The sequence below is a fragment of the Rhinolophus sinicus genome, chromosome 6 (genome assembly GCF_057876585.1).
Source record: "Rhinolophus sinicus isolate RSI-liver-muscle chromosome 6, RSI-T2T, whole genome shotgun sequence".
In the NCBI taxonomy this organism is placed as follows: domain Eukaryota; kingdom Metazoa; phylum Chordata; class Mammalia; order Chiroptera; family Rhinolophidae; genus Rhinolophus; species Rhinolophus sinicus.
Window position 1 is genome coordinate 40,477,501 of NC_142506.1, and position 21,941 is coordinate 40,499,441.

Here is a 21,941-nt window from a genome sequence, read left to right on the forward strand (position 1 = left end):
GAAATGTTCACATGGAGTTGGAATTATTTTATGGCACATGATATCTGAGGTCTACCTTCACTAAGGAGGAAAAGAAGAGTTTAAAAACTATTTGAAAATTTATTTATTACCTACATGGTCCTCTAGACTAATTGCCAAGTGTTTATTTTTAGCATTGTTCTCATGTAGAAAGTCATTTCCATTGTTATAGAGTGTGGTATATGCTTATCTTTAGCAAATATCCTAGTATTTTATACCTTGTACAGAAATATGCTTTGGCATTATTATGAGATGGTTCCTTGATTAATATCTCAGAAAATGGATTCAAGTTGCATCTGGCCTTGGTGCCTGTCCTTAATACACCAGAGCCCAAAGATCCAGGCAACTGGGACCTCCTGTATTCAGAAATGCTTTTCCACCTGATGGGTTAATTCATGTACATGGCACCTGGTTCCTACAAATAAAATCCTTGTGTTGCAAAGACACTTATGTTACTGATCTTTCCTTGAATTTGGAGAGTTAAGTGTTATTGGAAATGAGTGCTGTTCACTCTCCCATACTATCCACCCACTCTATTCCCCTCCCCTCCAAGAGTAAAAAATAAAAATAAAAGAGAGGGAAAGAAGAGAAAAGCAACAACAACCTGGATTTATAATATCAGAGTAAGTTTACTTTTCAGACTAAAATTTCATTTTTATTTTAATGCTTTACTATGTGTGAAATTGCCTTCTTTTTCCTTTCATTACATTTGAGATTGTCAGAATTATCTATCAATAGACACATTCTGAGAGTCATTTTCAAAGTGCTGCGCTTGGAGAGGACTGAGAGTGATGGGTACACAGAATTTCTTCTAATGTTAAAATATATGTATTTCTTAGAATAAGGACGATATAAAGAAAGCAGATTATTTTTGTAGACTAGTCGTATATGCTGCTTTGTACATAACTTCCACCTGGGATATCCGACTCGGCATTACGTAAATGCTGTATGAATCTGATGATTACTACAAGTAATCTCTGTGTTCATCTCTATGTTTTTTTTATTTGAAGTAGTGGGTGACCAAAGATATTTCACAGGATGAGCCTGTTTCACCTGGGCAACTGACTAGATACAAAAATAAATGTGTCAGGGAGCCTGTTTTTAAATTAATTGATGTGTGTATATATTTCAAGTACCCTTTATCTTCCTTGGGGAGAAAACAAAATTTGCTCATGGATGGAGCTGGAATCTTACATCCTGTAGAGTTTATTATAATCATATCATGTTCAAGGATGAAAGACCTTAAAAATCAGTAAGTGCCAGTCCCAATGTTATCAATGGCCATGGAAGCAGGAGTGGTGAGGTGGCTTACAAAGGTGGCTTACACCTTCTGCTTGGGGCAATCCAGGCCCAGGAGAAGACCCACATTGCAGCCCAGTCCTGAGATTTGTGCCTGGGAATCAAACCTGTTGCATATATTCAATGACATTTTTGTTCAGTCGAGTTGCATACTCTGTCAATGTTTGAAAAGCAGACTAGGTGCATCCTTTCATACCTGTCATGCTCCTGCAGGCCAACTTGCCCCTGCTGCAGCGCGAGCTCCTCCACTGCGCACGGCTGGCTAAACAGAACCCTGCCCAGTACCTCGCCCAGCATGAACAGCTGCTTCTGGATGCCAGCACCACCTCACCTGTTGACTCCTCAGAGCTGCTTCTCGATGTAAACGAAAACGGGAAGAGGCGAACTCCAGACAGGTGAGAGGGAGGAGGACCCTGGACTAACCATGGCCTTTTCCTTATACTGTGGTAAGAGGACATTTTATGTCATGTCTAAACTGCTGATCTACACCTCTTGCAAACTAGCAATAATCTTGGGGACCTCACTCTAGCCTGGGATGTTATAGAGTGATAATTCTTTGCCCTGGGTCAGTTAGGCTTTTGTGCAGGTTAATCTTTGCTGCCTGTAATATTAAAGTAAAAGGTGAAGATGAATGATATTCAAACGTGCTAAGTACCACTGATGGTTGTTAGACATACAGTATTAAAATTGTCATTTATTATATAATTCAACCCCATATTTTGCCCTTCAATATTAGGAACTTTGCTATTCCAAGTTTTCTCAAAATATGGTTTTGAATGCTGGCCTTTATGTGTTACTCAATAAACACAATGCAGTAGCTATTTAATTGGGTTTATTGGGTTTTGTATGAACTAAGAGAAAACTTCCGTGAAGATAGATGAACTGAGTGAAGATAAGAGTTCAATAATAGAGCTAACAGCAGTTTTGCTGAAAATTTTTATTTATCAGTCATTATTTATTCTATCAGGCACTCTGCTCTCATTATGAGAAGTCTAAGAAATGTAAAATAAAGTCCTCCATTAAACCTTATAAAGTAGTTGTTGAATAAGGCATATACATGAAGTTTCCCATGTACTTTATTAAAATAATTTTCCTTGATACATTACACTCATATATAATTATTCTCCTAATACAGGAATGCAAAGTTTTATTAGCAATTTGTAAAATATGGAGAATCTTAAAATGAAACTGTATTCAAAAATTTATTTGTTATATACTTTGTTTCCGTTTTCCACTTATACATTCCCTCCTTATACATTTCATCAGGCATGAGTGTAACAGATTTTGAAAGGTTAACACTTGGGCACAATTATGTTCCAGATTCATAGGAGTTTACAGTCCTTGGAGCTGCTCGGAGATATCTCTCAATGACTGACTTAGTTGCCCTTAAATGTATTAGCTGCTTTGCAATCAGAATGTTATTAAAAGCAAGCCAGGTTACATACAGTTATTACAATTTTTATGTTACTATCTCTGGAATTTTTTTCCTCTTGACATAAGACCGCTTTATAGTTTTAATTTCCTAAAGCAAATGTTAAACATTAGTTTACTTCTGACATACTGTAGACCCACCTCCATATATGACCTACCAATAGTGCTACATTCTTCTTTTTGCAAGTCATATTTCCTTGGCCATGTATAAGCGTTTAGTACTTTAGCTTTTAAAGGGGACCACATAATCCAGGTGCCTGAGTGTGTGTCCACATGATCCTGAAAACCAAGAAGCAGCAAAGGATAGATGACTCTCATGTGTGTTCTTGTCTGACCCTACCCATTTACACTGCAGGAAATCAGTACTGGGTGTAGGTTTTGAGATGTTCCAGCTCCATTTTTTTAGGAAAATGTAGTAAAATAATTGTGGAGAGACTGGATGGAAAATTGGGAAGAACATTTATTCAGGTGGAGGAGAGGGTAACAGAGAAAGATTTAGATAACTGTGATAAATGTAAAGATAATCCTATAGGCAAAACTGGAAATGAACACAATGTATTCTAGAAAACCTAACTGCTAAGTAACCATAACAGGCAGAATGAAAACTTCTTTTATTCATTTCTCTATATTCCCAGCCATCTCCCCACTGGTTCTTTCCTAGTGTTTTGTATTTGAATGTACCATGCCTTTAGACTTTTCTAGGATAGTACTGAGGTAAGCCCTGAACAGTGTGCTTAACATTGATATGGAAACTTCATACAAATTACACAGAAAATCAGCATTTTTGTTTTAATGATCTGTAGCTGTGTGTGCATGCATATTTGCATTCAGTCAGGTAGAACTCTATTACAGCCTTCAGTCTTATTCTCCCCTTGGTTATTCATAGACAGTTGCTTGAGTCAGAATTAAAAAGGTTGCTCGTTGAATGGAACATTGTTTTTCAAGTGGAACTCTGAAATGTGTGTAATAATGGAAAGATGGCAAATGGATTTCCTTAGAGCTAGGAGGAAGGGTAATGAGAAGATGTTGTGTAAATACATTTGTATCTTGTGGGAATTTGATCAGAGCCAGAAAATATGGCCTTCTACATAATTTCTTCGCATATTATTTTCTGCGTCTTGTTTGCATTTGCATGTTCCTCTTCTCTGGTTATTTATCTGTATATCCAGACCTACTATATGAAATTTTATAGAGTATGGAGCTGTCTGACAGAAGAGCTTTTTTTGTTTTACTGAATGTTTTGTTGGTACATATGGTCTGACATGGATGAGCAGCCATGGTGAGATTTTGGAGTCTATTAAACTGGCTCATTAAAAAGATCAATCTGTTTCTGTAATAACACTGGGAACCATCAGTCACTAAAAGAGGGAAAAGCTGACACCTGAGGAGAAAACACATTTTGGTAATTTGTTCATGACATGTCATGAACAAAAGAGCACTCTATATTTTGTTTACAACTTTGGGGGCTTAAATTCTGTGATGACTACTGATTATATCTACTAAACAGTTGTCTCATGTTTCAGGGATGGGTTTTGGCAAATTTAGCTTTCTTCTCATTCTTAAATGTGATTGTCACTGGTTATGTTTTTTCTTTTTTAAGCATTATTATTATTTACAGAGAAATGAATACTCTGGGGAAGCCTATGAAATCGTGTTTTGTTTTGTTTTTTTCCAGTTTGTACAGTGAAATTTATTCTACTCTCTTTTAAAACAAGCTCTGTGATGAGTCCCTGAACTGGATATGTAGGTCTGTGGTAGACTATTGTAGAACTCAAATTAGAAAAATACAATTTTCATTTAAAAGTCATGCTCATTTTTTCTAAAATAATACGGAAAGTAAATAGAAAATTCTGATTTCTCTTCTTTGTTAATATGTAAAAGTTTATTATTTGTAGTAGACCTTCATTTTGCCATTCTGTGATGGGAGAAGCTGAAGAAGGGGACATGAACCCCTTTTTCGATCTGGTTAAATGAAGTGACAACTTTCCAAGATAGAAACTCAAAGTTAAGAGCACTCTTTAAAACTGTGAGCTATGACAATTCTTGAAAACACTTACACTTTCATATGGAATGAACAGAGAAAGAACAGTTTGAAAAGGCTGTGTTTCTTGAGATTGCAGATGCATAAAAATTATTAGTGTTTAAAAAATACTTGTGTTATGTTGATTATCATTGCTTTCATTCTTTTTTCACAGCTTTGATATTGCAGCTTTTTGTTATAATGTGTCTTTAATATTGTGTTCTCACCTGTTATGCTAATATTCTGACTCAGAGAATCTTTCTTCCTTAAGATTTTAAACCGAATGATCATTGGTTTATTGGTTTTATTTATGGGTAACACTGCTCCCCACCCCAACTATTTCAAATGGTTGGTGTTAAGTATTAATTCTCTTCATATATGTATATATATGTATATATATATATATATATACACACATATATATATACATATATGAAGGTGCCAAAAAATGTATACAAGTGGACACTTTGGTCAACTTTGCTCAAGCAGTAGTTCGCCATAATCTGAAGTATCTGGATGCTGATGGTAAAGACTTTGAGCACCTCTTTTAATTTCAGAAGTCAAACGTCACTTGTATTTATCTCTTGTTATCGGTATATATTGAGTATTACAATTTTAATACAGTTTTTTCCTTTCTTAGAATGTGTATACACTTCTTTGGCACTCTCTGTATATATAAATTTTAATGTAATTATGCTGTATATTACTCACAGTTTAACACATTTAGACTTTATTATCAAAGCCATGTAGCTGCATTAATATAGGTATATTTCCTCCTCCTCCTATAATTAAACATTATTGTTAAAAAGACTTGCTTGACCTTTAGAATTTCATCCTTTTCCTGGGAAGGATCTTATGGATCCAAAAGGCCTACCCCTTCTCTTTATACTTGAGGAAAAGCTAGGGCCCAAAGAATTTACCTAAAGTCACAAAGCTTCTTAATGGAGAAACCAGCATATTTACGTACCTGAAAACTTGCAGTTGCACAAAATATGTTTTAATGTGCAGAGTATAAATAAGGAAGGCTCAACTAAGAATTGTGTTGTTGTTGTTTTTCTCCTTTACTTTCCCTCATTTATTTCTTCTCTATAAGTGCTCAAGAGGGTAAATGTTATAGTATAACATTCTAGGGGTTTATAAATCTTTTTAATGATAGAGGAGCCACAATACAGTCAGCCAGGTTTCCTGACTTAATGAGTCAGTTAGAAAACACTGAAGGTTGAAGGGTCAGTCATTTTGAAACCATGTTCATTGAATATATAATATCTGTCAACACAGTACACACCAGCTGAAACTATTAAGTCTATTTTTTTCCCTTTTCTGTAAAATGAATGAGGTTTCAATCTGTTTGTCTTTCTAAAAAGAAAAGGTAGGTAAACTTTACAAGAAATTGTAGGATTAATTGACTATATAAATAAGAATTAAATTTATATTCTCTATAGCATTCAATTTTCTATGGAAAATGTAAGGAATTTATATTATATTCATACATTCTTGTTTTGTGTTCTTTTTTATGTATTCTTCACTTTTAAGAAATGAGTAATCATCCCTGTAGAAATGAATATTTTTAAAAATTATTTTCAATTGTGAAGGCTTCTAGTGGACATTTTGGTCTCTTCACACTCCAGCCTCAATATGAACTTGCTCGCCTTGTTTCTTGCTGCTCTCCTAGGGTCCAGCCCTGCTGACTACTCTTCATGTTTAGTCTATATTCAAACTGATGGTTTCTGCTCTGTTCTCTACTTCTTAAGTGTCATAATTCTATTCATACTTTACAGGCTAACTCAGACAGTACCTATTATTTATTAGAGTCCTAATCATAAATATTATAATGGCTACTATTTACTGAATGCTTAAGATGTGCCAGGTCCTATGCTAAATAACTGACTTGCTAACATATAGCACTTACTTCCTTACAGTCCTATTTCATAGGTTTAGGCATGCTAGATAATGTGTCTGAGGTCAAATAGCTTATAAGAGGCACCAATGGGATTCTAACCCTAGATTCTTGATTTTGATGCCCATGCTCTTACAACTATGATTCTACACCAAGAGCCTCTGAATGTCCCACCTTGAAAACAAAGTGCTTTAAGTTATTGAATGCCAAATATGTGTTAGGATCAGTTAGTCCTCTCAGTAGCTCTTGAGATAATCATCCTCAGTTTGTGGATGAAAACACTAAGGCTTGTAGAGGTTAAGTTCATATGCCCAAAAAATAGCAGAGCCAAAATTTGAACCAACTCCATCGCCCCTGCTCTTTCAAGTGTACATTCTGGAGTGATCTTTTCTCACTCTGATCTTTCATACCACTTTTGTACTATTTGTACGGTACCTGCTGAATTCAGGTCCTATAGGAAAGTATAGAAGTCTTACATCTCCAATTAAATTACGTTTTTATGGTAAAAGATTTCTCGCCAGTACACTTCTACAAAAAATGTTATTAAATGATAATCTTATGGAGGGAGTTGGGGGATTATATCTTGCTCATCTTTGTATGCCCACTAAAGCTCAGGATAGTGTGTTACACATAGTAGATATCTAAAATGAAACAAAACAAAACAAAACATCACACACACTCACAAAACAACAAAAAAACACTATTTGAACAAATAAATCCTTAAAGTTAAACTTAATGTAGTCATTTTCAGTATTATACCATATTGTCTCTTCCCTAAGGGTCTTCCTTCCTTCCTTCCTTCCTTCCTTCCTTCCTTCCTTCCTTCCTTCCTTCCTTCCTTCCTTCCTTCCTTCCTTCTGTTTTAAAAGATGCATCTCTTAGACACCCACAACAATGAAAATAGCCATCAACAAGTCAGGAACAAAATGCCGTAGTTGGTTCACTGACCAAAAAAACTGGAGGGCTCCACTCAAAATGTAGAGATGACAGATTAGAATAAGAAAGCACAGTTCCAGACAGTAGGAGCAGTAGAAATTGAATATGTCAGCTGTGGCCAGAAATTAAGAAAGGCAGGGGACAGCCAGTAACAGGCAGCCTAACTGTTGAGCAGATGGCAAGCTCCAGGAGACATATGACAGAAGCATTCCACTTTCTTGTTGAGGGAGAGAAGGCTCAGATGGCTATGAACCTATCATATTGTAATCCTTGAAGATACAGGTATTATGTTTATATGAGGTGTGATTAAGAAAAACAGTGAATGCTGCTGCTGAGTGCCATCCAACAGAAAGGCAGGGATCTTGAAAATAGGAAACAGTGTGTTGAACCTTAGTAACAGTGTGTGACAAGTTTCAATTTGTTCAGTGCAGTCAGTCGGATGTGAGCTACGGTTGAGAGAAGGTGTGTTTTAAAGTGTGCTGTAAATCACGGATCATGAACAACACATTAACATGAAATGGGCAACCAGTTTCATGCTCCATCATGACAATGCTCCATGTCAAACGTTGCTTCTGATATGACAATTTCTGTCAAATAAAATCATTACAGTGTGTCCTCATCCACCTTATTCATCGGATCTGGCACCATGAGACTTCTAGCTCTTCTCCAAAGTCAAAATGACCATGAAAGGTAAACATTCTGAATCTATTCAGGACATCAAGGCAGCCACAACAGCGCAACTAAAGATACTCACAAAAGAGGCTTTCAGAACCGCTTCAGAAACTGGCAAGAACAATGGGATAAGTGTGTTTGGTGAGGAGCAGTATTTTGAGGGGGATTAATGACAATGCGTCTTTTACTATAATAATTTTTTTAAATTTAAACATTCACCATAGTTTTTGGTCATACCTCATATGTCTGGAGTAGCCAACATCCACCTGCATTTTATTTACTCCTGAAGGTATTAGCATGCTGCTAAGGAGGTTGTCTCCTAGGCAGTTGTTTAGCCCTGGAAAGATGGAAGTCATTTCTTTCCATATGGCTCAGTAGTGATGGTCCTGTATTACTCAGCTCTCTGTTCTTCCCCATCCGAATATCCCACTTTCTCCAAGATGATAGCAAAATACAGAAACCACCATGGGTTGTCATGAAGAGTTAGATTTGATTTTCTTTTTAAGGAGGCAGGGGGATTTGTAATATATTTTGTTTCAGATAACATTATTCAGTACCAACAGAAAGGTGTTACGAAGAGTAAGAAGAGTTAGATTTGTCATGGGTTGTCATGAAGAGTTAGATTTGATTTTCTTTTTAAGGAGGCAGGGGGATTTATAATATATTTTGTTTCAGATACATTATTCAGTACCAACAGAAAGGTGTTATATAAAATTCTTATTTAAACTCACCTAGTTCCTAACAATTGGTGAAGAGAACTTTTACTGAGTTGTTTTGAAATTACGAGGTCTGACAATTAAGTTCACGAACTCATCCTAGAAAAAGTGCTACATGCCTCATTGCACCTATTCCACCCGTCAAAGCAACTGTGGAACTCTTTTTCTGGAATGGCGATTAGAGCTATCATTGTATTACCGTCAATGTCCTGAATGTCATCAAAATGTCTTCCTTTCAGTATTTCCTTTATCTTTGTGAAAAGAAAGAAGTCATTTGGGACCAGATCAGGTGAGTAGGGAGGGTGTTCCAATACAGTTATTTGTTTACTGGCTAAAAACTTCCTCACAGACAGTGCTGTGTGAGCTGGTACATCGTTGTGATGCAAGAGTCATGAATTGTTGGCAAAAAGTTCGGGTCATCTAACTTTTTCACGCAGCCTTTTCAGCACTTCCAAATAGTAAACCTGGTTAACTGTTTGTCCAGTTGGTACAAATTCATAATGAATAATCACTCTGATATCAAAAAAGGTTAGCAACATCTTTGCAACAAGTTCACGAACTTAATTGTCCGACCTTGTATGACAAGAATGATTTCTTCCCTTTTGATTCAGTGTCTAATCCTTCTGTGGAAAACTTAACAAATTTCCTGTGTAAGAAAAGGGAAGGAAGATGTGTTTAATACTAAGTTACTAATGTTTTTGTGATTTAAAAAAATAGAACTGTTACCTCCTGATCTATGTCCTTTAGAGATAGATTTCTAAAACACAAAAATTGAAAAAATAGAGTTTTTAAAATTTTTGAGACCCTGCCAGTATCTCAGTCACAATTCTGCCTGAGATACTGGCAGAGTGGGACATTGATGTGATCGGGAGTCCTGGGGCAGGGCAGAGGGACCTACCAGGGACCTACCAGATGCTTAAGAGACCTGCAGCAGGACTTGATCTGGAGAAGAGAGTTGTGAGTGACCTCCAAGTTTCTACTTTGAGTGACTGTGGCATAACTGACTGGTATAAGAAGTACCAGAGAAAGATGAAGTCACTTAGGACATGTTCTGTTTGAAATACCTGTGCTAAATTGGAGAAGTGAGCTTCTAAGGCACATATTTATTTGTAACACGACTGAGATTAGAAGTTTGAAGTTGTTTCCTTGCCATTCTGTTTATTATGCTGTACCAGTTTGCCTCCCCCTACAACAGTCTTTATAGTGATATCCCCCACTCCCACTGAAGAAACATTTTAATCTAGGAAAAAACTTATGCTGCTCCTGTCATGTAGGAGAGATTGATTGGTCTTCTTATTCTATTTATTGCCATGATCTTATAATATTTTTTTTCATTCTTCCCTGTTTTTAATGTTATACTATTTTATATAAATATTACTAAGGGATTATCAGTGCATAGTATCCAATCATGACATTTAAACTATTTTAGAGGAAAGGATTTTTCAATGTTTGTTTTTTTTCTCAAATAGCTTACAGCCTCTGTTATTGAGGAACTGGGGAAAAAACAGCGTGAGATGGGGTAAATTGTAAATTAGATTGTTTCTTAAGGGTTTTTTGTTTGTTTGTTTGTTTTTTTGTTTGTTTTTTAACGCACATTGTTTCCTATTAATCCCATTAATCCCATTTTACTGAGCAGGAAACTGAATCCTGAATGGTAACTTTCCCAGGTTATCTCAAAGTCACACAATTGAGTCCTGAGTGTTCCCGATTTTTAGGACTATCAGATCCTGAGAGAGAAGTGATTGGGATCTAAATATTAATCTAGTTAGATTATGTTCAGGAAAATTTCTCCTAGTAAGGAGATACAATATCCTTATGTTGATTTAAAAAACAAACAAACAAATGCCTTCCAGAAATCCATGAGACAGGATGGACTTCCTATTAGAATTTGAGTTATTTCAAGAGTGCTGGTATAGGACAATGAATGGTATTTGTTGGATTTGCCTAATACACTTTGAAAGGGCAACAAATAAACATACATATTTGGAATTTGCCCAGGCCATGAGATATAAATAGTTTTAGGTATTTTTAAGGAGCAAATAGCAATTAAGTTGTTTTAGTTACACCTTTCTGGACATACATCCTTTGAATAGGGTTGGCCTTCTAGTAGATGTGAGTGCTTCGAGGAAGCACCAGGCAGACCTTTCCATAACTTTATTTCTGTGGGCCATGGACATTTTAATGTTTTGCTGTTATAATATCACTACCTCTGTGAGGTGATGAGCTTTATCGTTTCAATAGTAAGCTGAGTTATTCGACCCAAGATAGGACAGTGGGACTTGATAGAAATGATAGGATAGACTCAGGACCTAGCCTTGCTTAGGATATTACTGTCCTCTTTTTTTGAGGGGGAAGGAGGTCTTTTTTCATAATAATGGGTCGTTGGAGTAATGGCACTGGTCTGAGGGTAAAGATAAAGAGCACATCTAACCACTTTGAAAATAGTAAGAATTCTTCCAATGCTGTATGTTGTTGTTATCTTTGAACAACAAAGGCAAAACCAGTAAGTTGAGGTGGTTTTTGACACAACTGGGCCTAAGATGTTTTGACATTTAGAAGTAACAGGGGCTGCTATAAAGTATTTAGAGGATATTTTTTATTTTTGCACAAAAATTAGTTATAAATAATAAATTGTTCAGAGCAAAGAACAGAAGTTCTCTGATGGCTAAAGTGATTGACATAGACACAGTTTGGCCAGAGGACCATCAGCCCTGTATGTTTCAATCTGCATAACCGTGACATATAGATGTGAATACAGGGAAATTGAATTACAGAGTTTTCAATCTAGAAGGGACCTCAGAAATCATCTAGTCCAGTGGTTTTCAAACTTGATTTAGCAGCAGACTTTTTCCTTTAAAATGAAACCTTAGGTGGAACCCCAATTTATAAAACAGTAAGAATAATAAGTGGGTTCCTCTGGCCCTTTAAATATTGATTGTTTGGGGGAAAAGTTCTTATTGCCTGCAGCATCCCTTACGCACCTCAGGTGGCACAGTTTGAAAACCACTGATCTAGTCCAACCCTTTCATTTTACAGATGAGCAAACTGAGGTCCAGAGAGGTTAAGTGGCTTGCCCAAGGTCACACAGCTAGTCTTGGAAGAGCCAGGACTAGATCTCAGGTCTCTTGATTCCCAGTCCAGAGCTCTTTCCACTACACCACACTGCCAGTAAGGTAGGTGCTGTGTTAGCATTACGTTCATAGCTGCTAATAGTCTTCAGTATTTTCCAACTGATTTATGCTGGTAATGTGAATTGAATGTTGAAGTGTATTATTCAGAAATGTATAGGATGAGGAAATACAAATTAGAATCACATAAACTCTTAGAAGATAAATCATTATCTAGAATTTGAGTTATTTCTTTTTACTTTAAAAAATAATTTTAAAGAAATGCATTTCGGTAATGTCTGAGCTGCAGTGGACATTTTATCTGATATCAATGATCAATATGTATAGAGTAAGTATACTTTGATAGGAGCAGCATTGAGACTTCTAGCCAACACTGCTGCAGGGACCATGTCCTGCTATCATTTCCAGTGTTGGCCAACCTGCTGTCTCCAGGACAGTGTATCTTTCTTCACGATATAGTGGGCATGTATTCATTTCCCACTGAACTCTGCAGTTTCCCTCAGTTCTTTGTCTGCTATACCTTCTGTCTCTAACTCCTTTATCCTTCTCAATCTTGTGTGTGTAAATTGTCACTGGTGATCTACCCTAGGGAACATAAAGAATGGCTCATTGTAGAACCCTAATGATCTCTGTTGTGAAGTCAGTTGCCACTCCAGTCCCTCCAGTATTATCAGACGAAGACCATCCTGGAAGCCAGGGAAGTAGGAAAAATGTCTCAGGATCTCTTTGCTATTGGTACCAACCTAAAATCAAAGAGGCATTCAGAAATCTGCAGCTGCTGTGAGTTGGTGGAATTCTTATGGGGAAATTTTACAGGGAAAATAGATATTACCACTGGTCTAACAATTGAGTGCTGGTCTTATGAGGAGAGCCAGCTGTTACATAAAAAAATTAGTCTTGGAGCTATGATTTCAGTTAAAGTTGGATATAGTTTGTTCCTATTTTACTGAGTATATTAAGTTTGCCTCTAAAAATAGAGATCTATTCATCCAGAAAATATTTCTTTAGCCCTATTTCTTTTTGAAAATATAGGAGCAGTGATTAGTTATCAGGTCTCATTTATAGAATGTAATCCTTCTTAAAGCCAACTCCAGAGTTTTGTATATCACATGATTAAGTCAGGGGTATGCCCATCCTGCCCTGAGACCTGGTCACTTCAGAGAGGTTGCACATGCTCTCTGGGCATGTGGTTTCTCAACTTGAAAATGAGGGGGTGCACCTAAATCATCTTTTAGCCCCAGCTAGCTCTAAATGACTGCTGATTGATGTTTTGATGACTCAAGGTAATGTCAGAATCACAGGTATTGCATTGCTTTATTTTTTAGCTCATTTGATCAGCACTTTCCAATAGAACTTTCAGTGATGATGGAAATGTTCTGTATCTGTGCAGTCTACTACTGTAGCCACTAGCTCCAGGTGATAATTGAGCACCTGAAATGAGGCTACTGCTATTGAAAAACTGAATTTTAACTTTATTTCATTTTAATTAACTTACAGTTAAGCAGCCACATGTGGCTACTGTATTGGAAAAATACAGCTCTTAGATGTTCTATGACATGAAAGTCAGATATCAGGTTAGGTGAATGGAATAGGTGTACCTTAAAAATTCAACTGGAGAGTGATGCTGTTCTACCTTGAATCTTCACCAAATACAATCAGTCTTAGGATAATTTGTTAGAAATCAAGTACTCGCTTTTGAATGAAAATGTTACTCTACAGAGTGAGATTGGGTTTCCTCTTATTTTATGACCTAAACACATGAGCCTCAACTAAAAAGATGTTTGCTAATTTGATGAGAAGTGAACCATTTTCTCCTGTGTGCAGTCCTCTGATCATTTAGGCATCAGCATGGATTTCAGTGAATTCCCATAGGTCTTCTGAGAAGCTGAGTTTACAAAGTTTCTGGCCAATAAAGGAATATTCTGTTTATATTACAAGTTCAACTGTGAGTGTCTGAACTATGTTGATTTCTGAGTACATTATGAAACAAAGTCTTTTTCTACCCCACTCCTTAGAACCAAAGAAAATGGCTTTGACAGAGAGCCTTTGCACTCAGAACATCCAAGCAAGCGACCATGCACTATTAGCCCAGGCCAGCGGTACAGTCCAAATAATGGCTTATCCTACCAGCCCAATGGCCTGCCTCACCCCACCCCACCTCCACCTCAACATTACCGTTTGGATGATATGGCCATTGCCCACCACTACAGGGACTCCTATCGACACCCCAGCCACAGGGACCTCAGGGACAGAAACAGACCTATGGGTAAGACAAAAGATATGTTCACTTCTTATGGGATTGGTTGCTTGAAGACTTGCATCATTAGTTCTCATTTGAACTTGAGGTTTGAAACCTGTGATGGGGTAAAAATTATCTTTCTTTATATTGTCTCCTTTATTAGACACTTGGTTAATAGTAACATGTTCTTTAACAGCTGTGCTTTCTTTCTCTTAATTACTTTTATTCTTTATGACAGCAGGTTAATTTGTTTTGGAAGGGGACATCTAAATTAATATAAACCTTCAACTGTGGTAACAAATGCAAAGTGAAGTTTTAGTTTAATTTTTGTAATATGAGAGATTTCAATTGCAGTCTGCCTGCTATGCATATTTTTAGATATCAGTTTTTTTCTTTCATTGTATCTTTTATTTCAGGTAAACTTAAAGTTCATTTTGATTTTTCCAGTCTCTAAATTTCATATTTGAAAAATATGATATAGCATGATGTCTGTGGCTTACCTCAACAGATGGTCTTTGAGGAATGATTGGGTACTTTTTTTTTTCAACCTGAAACTGTTAGTGATTAAATTTAGTATTGAAATTTTGTGTCAAAGATCACAATTCCAAAGAAGGAAAAAGTTTGGGTAAATATTTATTCCATTTGCCTGTATTCGTTTTTTCTTTGTACAAAACTATTGGAAGTGAAGCATTTAGGAGACTTTGCCTTCTAAAGAACAAGTGAACACCATGAAAAAGGAGAGGGAAGATGAACAAGGTAGGTCTCGATACATGATCAGTGGCTGAGGAGAAGGTATCAGAGCCCTGTTCCTGGAGCTCCTTTAATTCTTAATTTTTGGTGAGTCAAGCTATTTATAATCTGACAGCAGCAGTGAACCCTCTCTTTTTCCATCTTCTATGTCCATGCCATCTACCTTCGGGACTTCCCTTTACCTCGTAGCTAGTTGCTGACAGACTTTCCTGACATGGGTGATTTGTTGGCAAGGATGCTGGAAACAGTAAGAGACAAAATCCAAGTGGAAAACCAGGACATAAAGCTGAGGATGCAGAACTCTGGAAAGCATGGCCAGCCAGTTTTCACTGTCTGAATAGTATTGACAGTGTTTTTTAGCCACAGGTAGAGGTGGCATGATGAACGGAAGTTTATAGTAGATTTTTAACTAGGTTGGCAGCAAATAGGGGCTTCCATATATCAAGTTTTTTTCCCTTCAACACACAACCCTCTAAATGTTTAGAAAACAGAAAGGAAGAGGTAAGGTGAGGTGAGGGGCGATTGAGGCCCTGGTTGTGGTATAGCAAAATAGTAGTTCTGCTTCCCCACAATCATCATTTCTACATTTACACAGTGTGTCAGAGAAATGGCTAAGTATATCGTTTGTACTTTCTTAATAGCCAGTCTGTCTAGTGTTCTCTCAGGTAGCATTGCTGAAGAATTCTCAAAAGTGATTATGTTATTTCTCAGGCTGGGTTGATATTTTGACCCCGAAATCAAATGTGATAACAACCCCCTTCCAAGCAAAAGCCTTGCCATTTGTTTATGACTTAATTCCCCAAAACTATGAATGCTCATTTTCAAGTAGGAGTGGAGTCACCAGGTCATTGTCAAGGCATCCCACTTTGTAGGTGTTAGGAAATGGCCTATTTCTTAGGCAGCAAATGCTATTTTACAAAAATTAGTTCTAATGCACTATAAAGTAATCATCAAGGAAGTAATTACACTTATGTGCAATGATTATGTTTTCATCTAGTGATGAAAAATATTGCTTTATGAATTATATCTGTCCCCGTGGTTTTACCTGATTTTTTTTTTCAGAACCATGTTCCTTACCTTTTAATTATATTAGCTTATAAAACTAATAGTGCTAATCTCTATAAATATGTGCAACTACTTAACCATCTCTAAAGTCTGACAGAGCTTATTATATGTTAATATAAAATAAAATCTTGATGTAGGAGCAACAAATTAGTGTTACATCAGGCTGCCATTTTGAAAATATAAAAATTGTCATAAAGATATATTCAGTCTGGTATGATTTATAAATGCCTATCATATGTAGAGACATATACTCACCAAAGCCCTTTAATAAAATAACTTTGTAAGCAACATTGGTTTATGAATGAACTTAGAGTTTTAGCCTAGTTAGCTAAAATTTTCTAAAGCATAACAACCAGTTAAGACAACATTAGTGTCAAAACTTCCCACAAATGAAAATGTGCTTTTTAATGATTATGAGTTACTTTCTCCTAGTACATCCCCCTGATATTATGAATGTAAATAAAAATTGTGTAGTGATGAATATTTAATCATCCGAAATAGAGAAATTAATAAATGTAAAGTTTTGAATTGTTTTATTTTTTTTCTTTTTAAAGATTTGATTCTAACAAATGACCTTAGAGTTCAAAAGCAGCAAATGAGTCCTATATTTTTCACCAACTACTTGGGCTCAAACATGTTTCTAATATACTTGTATTTTAAAAAATGAGATGCAGCTTAGTACTATTTCACAAATGTTGGAATCCCACTAGCCACAGACATCCTGCTACTCATTAATTATTATTTCATGTGTTAGAGCTTGTATCATTATTGATTTACGAGTTGTCTGCTAAATATTGAAACTTTTGAAATCTCTGGAGTACTTGATTCTTAAAGGCAAACAGTAAGATGCCTTCATTGTGAAAGACAGTGCCACATTTATATCTTCATCACTCTCAGTCATCTTCTGTGATGACTCATTTCAATCACAGTGCTTTTTGTTTAAAACAGGCAAAAAAATAAGTGAACAAAAATTACATATTTGCAAACATTTCAGCTTGAAATAGTCACAACAAACAGCAATAACTAAATATTACATTTCTCCAATGTCTTTTCTATTATGCATATTATTAAAACATATTTGCAATTCTACTTTTTTACCAATAGGTGGCATTGACAATTTTAACTTTGAAAATGTATCTCAGAATGTGTTCTAATTGGACAGGAATGATGCAGTGTTTTTTATTTAGCTTTTTATTTAGTCTGAGAAAAAGCTGCCATATATTTGTTCATTTTTCATGCTTGATATTTGCTCATATTTCATGGTTGGCTGAAAAAAGGCATATGACTTACCATCTTTATTTCTTCAAATCAGCTAACAGAAGGGATTTTTAACCACTCAGATTTCACAAAAAATGTAATGCACTTATTGTCGTTTAACTCTTACATAATGCCCTCAGAGAAGGACCCTAGGTGTCAAGAAGCCCAGACCTCGCCTGTCTTTAATTTGCTATTCATAATATCCAAATCAAAAAGAATAGTTTTAATTGTTGAAAATGGACAGTAATGCCATAACCCAATGCCTTTCCTTTACAGTAGTACCTAAGATGTTTTATGCATAATGGCTTTGTAAGAAGAGCAACCTGTTTGCAGGTATCTCAGAGCCTTTATCCTATCCTTTTAATAAGACACTTTTATTTTCTTTTTTAATGAGCATCCTCTATAACTGCTCATGTTCATTATTGTTGCCCCCACTTGGCAAGCATTTATGTGTTACTTTTTCATGGTACTGTTTTTCACTGTGATGCTAAAGAGCATTTATACTTCTGATATGGGCTACAAATTAGGTACTAAACTAAAAGTTTCTTGGTTTGGATTTGTGATATTTGCCCAAAATTATATCTGATATGTTGAATTTTTTTCATAAGGATGTCCAACTTATTTCTTTTCTTTTTGGAAAATTGAATGAGTATATGCAGATTTTATGTTATGTAAGCCCTCTCTTCATGACCTCTTTATCATGGAGGTATAAGTAATAGGATTGTGTTCCTTTATGCTATGCTGAAATGTAGAAAAATTTTACCACGCTTGTTTTAGGAAAGCATATTATTGCCCATGTAAAATAATTTATGCTGTCTTTATTTTTAATTCAGGAAAGCTGCACTTTGAAACCACTTAATGTATACTTGTGGTTTCTTGTTTCTTGTATTTATTAAAAGAATTAGAATTTTTTTATATTTTCACTTAGGGAATGTTACGTGGAAAACTAGTCTAGGAGTTGTTGTCACTTTATTCCCTCCATTTACATGTGTCAAAAAAAGGGTTCTGACCCAGATGACCTCTAATCTTCCTTCTAGTTCTAGATAACATTTTATCATTCTATGAGGAGACCATTAGATAATTCTGAATCTGAGTCTGACTCATTTAAAATTGAATATTGTTTCATATTGTTTAGTTTGCCCACATAGTCTTTGTTAAGTATCTGTGTGCATATAATTATGTTCTGAATGCTTTAGGATGATTCAGCCTTCTCTGTATTTATAGGGTTGCACGGCACACGTCAAGAAGAAATGATTGATCACAGACTAACAGACAGAGAATGGGCCGAGGAATGGAAACATCTTGACCATGTAAGATATCAGTAATTGTTTAGGTTAAAAATGTTTTGAAAACAACTGGAGTGAGGTGACACAATAAAATAAAAGCGTAGGGATGCTTTGAAGGTATTATATTTTATGCTATCCTTGAGAAAACTAATGAATGAGAATGTTTGAAGTAGAATATAGGATTTGGTTTCTAAATTGATATCAAAGTCACTTACATAAGAGAAGCATTTAAGCATTTAAGTTTTAAGGAGAGGAGTCCTTAAAACCAGACCAATGGGCTACTGCTTTATTATGAAAGGTTCATTAAGTTTATGCAGTAATGGGTTAGTATTTGGAAAGATGGCTGTATTCCTGCATGATGTATGTGTGCTGTATGACTTACGTTCATGTCTCCCACTTTTTATTCTCATTCCCATTGAGTTTACTCATCTATTGGGTCTCAATTTCAAATCTAACCTTTGAAAATATTAGACCGAAGCTTTCAGGAATTAAACAACATCCTGCATTGTCCTAAAATAGCTTGTTTCACTACCCACCAAAGTCTTTAAGTTGTGGTGATTGATATGTTCTTCCCTTTCCCCATTTCTCAAATAGCTGTTAAACTGCATAATGGACATGGTAGAGAAAACAAGGCGATCTCTCACTGTACTAAGGAGATGTCAAGAAGCGGACCGGGAAGAACTGAATTACTGGATCCGGCGATATAGTGACGCTGAGGACTTAAAAAAGGGCGGCAGCGGTAGCAGCAGCCATTCCAGGCAGCAGAGTCCTGTTAACCCAGACCCAGTTGCATTAGGTATCTTTTCTTCAGGTGGACACATTGAACATATATATTTTATGCTATTAATGCTGATTTTATTTTTAACTTGTCTTTTCAAAAATAAAGAATATGCAGGGAATTTTAGAACAATTAACACTCTACATATTTTCAAATATTGTCTATCTGTTACGAAAGCTGGCAGATTGGCTTATGCAGAGGCAGTCACAAAACTTAAACTCCTTTTTCAGGTTTAGGTGTTGGGCTCATGGTGAAGTTTCAAAACTAAACCATAATTTCACATGCATCACTAAAACTTGTGCTGTTTCATAATATAGCTCTTTGAACCCTGCCTCCAACTTGTAAAAACAGAATCTCAGGGAATGGGCCTGGCCTTCTATACTTCCAGCGAGCTCTTTCGGGGACTGTGCTGCAGCACACCAACATATGAGAGCATTGCACACAAGGATGTGTGTTGTCTGATTGTTTAATTAAAGACATGGTTTCAAAGACAATCTTATTTTTTCAGTTGTATCTTACAATAACACAACACACACACACACACTCCCTCAACAGTCCTCCAGGAGGAGACACTTAAGAGCCATGTAGGATTCCCACTGCTACTTGAAAAATTAGTGATAAAGATGTAACTCTTGTCATGTGATTGGACCCTAACTTAGGTTGCTTAACCATTATTTTATTAATTCTAGGTGTATAGCACTATTAACATAGCTGTGCTTTAGAAATTGAATGCTAATAGGTAGCCATATTTAGTATTGATATTTGGGGATCACTGGGGTTATAAACAGAATATTTATGCACATACAGGCATATACCTCATTTTTTTGTGTGTTTCACTTTATTGCATTTTGCGCATATTGTGTTTGTTTTTTGTGGGGTTTTTTTTAAATAAATTGAGTGTTTGTGGCAACCCTATGTTGAGCAAGTCTATGGGCACCGTTTTCCAACAGGCTCAGATGATGGTTAGCATTTTTTTAGCAATAAAATATTTTTTAATTAAGGTATAGGTATTGTTTCTTAGACATAATGCTGTTGCACACTTATTAGACTACAGTATAGTGTATACATCACTGTTATATGCACTGGGAAACCAGAAGATTCATGTGACTCACTTTATTGTGATATTCATCTTATGTGGTGGTCTGGAACTATAACTGTATCTCTGAGCTATGCCTAAATGTGGAAAGAAATCTTGAACCTGAAAGAATGTCCGAGTGGCCTGCAAACTTTTTCTGAAATTAATAAGCTGTGATCACTTTCGTTGCTGGCCGCTTATATGTGTATACCATTTGAGTAAACTTAGTGGAGATGGATTTATGTTGATCCTTGTTGTCTCCTCATTTTCTTATGTTTAGCCTTACACCTGTCATGTAACTCAGGTTAGGGTACAGTCCATGTTGTAAAGCAAAAGTAATTACACATATGCAGATTAAGCTTATGATGTGTGTTGGCCCAATTATCACTCATGGCTGATTATCATAAATTAAAAACTTGATTTATATTATCTGGCTATTGATTCCATGATCTTTTTAATTAAAATTATTCCTAGCCAATAAAGTTTCCTTTACACTTAAGGGTTGTGATTCCAGCTAATCCCTGAATGCTGAATGCCTATTACCATAATAAGTATTAAATAAAGGAAGATTCTAAATCACTTAATTTACCCAGAAGGCATTATTCTAAGCATATTTAAAGACAAACGTGTATTTGGTAGGTTGTGTTAAAGCAAGCAATGAAAATAGGTTTAAGTTTCATTTGTACCCATATTGGTCCAAATAAAATTATCTAGAGAAGAGTAGAATAAACATGTTTTTTTTTTAATTTCCTTGTTACGAACAAAAATTGGTTAATCGTGATAGATTTGTTCAGAATAAATAAAAGGGGTATTTGTAAACATCCAGTACAGGCAAAAATTGAGAGCCTTAAAGTAAATTAAATTTTAGGAGTAAAAATATCGAGTTTAGCCTACTCTATTAAGTAGTTTCTAAGTTTCTACATTAAGTGCTTTCTAAAGTTCTCTTTTAGGTTTTGGAGTTGAACGTATTGATGTGTAATGAAAGGATTGGAGATTATTGGTTGACAAACCTATTTTTTGCCTCTGGAAAGTGCGTAGTGGAGTATTTGTGTACAGCTGGAGCTATCATATGTCTATATCTATGATATGTCTATATTGAACAAATTAACTGAGTAAGTACTTATTTATTGAGTGCTTGCTATGTGCCAGGCATTGTGCTGTGCACTGTAGTAAAGGAACAAGATTCTTCATTCCTTCCCTTGAGAAATTTTTGATCCACAGAGGAAATAGGAGAGGAGATAACTAGCGTTATGGCACTGGATGGTCACTTCAATTCAGTCCCCTGAACTGACAGCATTAGTATTATCTATCTACTGTCCATTGTAAAATAAAAATTTCTGAAATTGATAGGACTTCATACCTAAGAGTGTTATT

General features: G+C 35.8%; 1 protein-coding gene across 8 annotated transcripts in view; it reads left to right on the plus strand.

Moving 5' to 3' along the window:
* Positions 1-21,941, plus strand: part of RUNX1T1 (RUNX1 partner transcriptional co-repressor 1) — a 183,518-nt gene that overhangs the window by 124,771 nt on the left and 36,806 nt on the right. For all 8 annotated transcript variants that reach the window (XM_074316318.2, XM_019718441.3, XM_019718440.3 and 5 more), the window contains 4 exons: positions 1,531-1,712; positions 14,133-14,383; positions 18,653-18,738; positions 19,309-19,510. In XM_074316318.2, the coding sequence (XP_074172419.1) occupies positions 1,531-1,712; positions 14,133-14,383; positions 18,653-18,738; positions 19,309-19,510 (721 nt within the window). The remainder of the gene's footprint in view (positions 1-1,530; positions 1,713-14,132; positions 14,384-18,652; positions 18,739-19,308; positions 19,511-21,941) is intronic.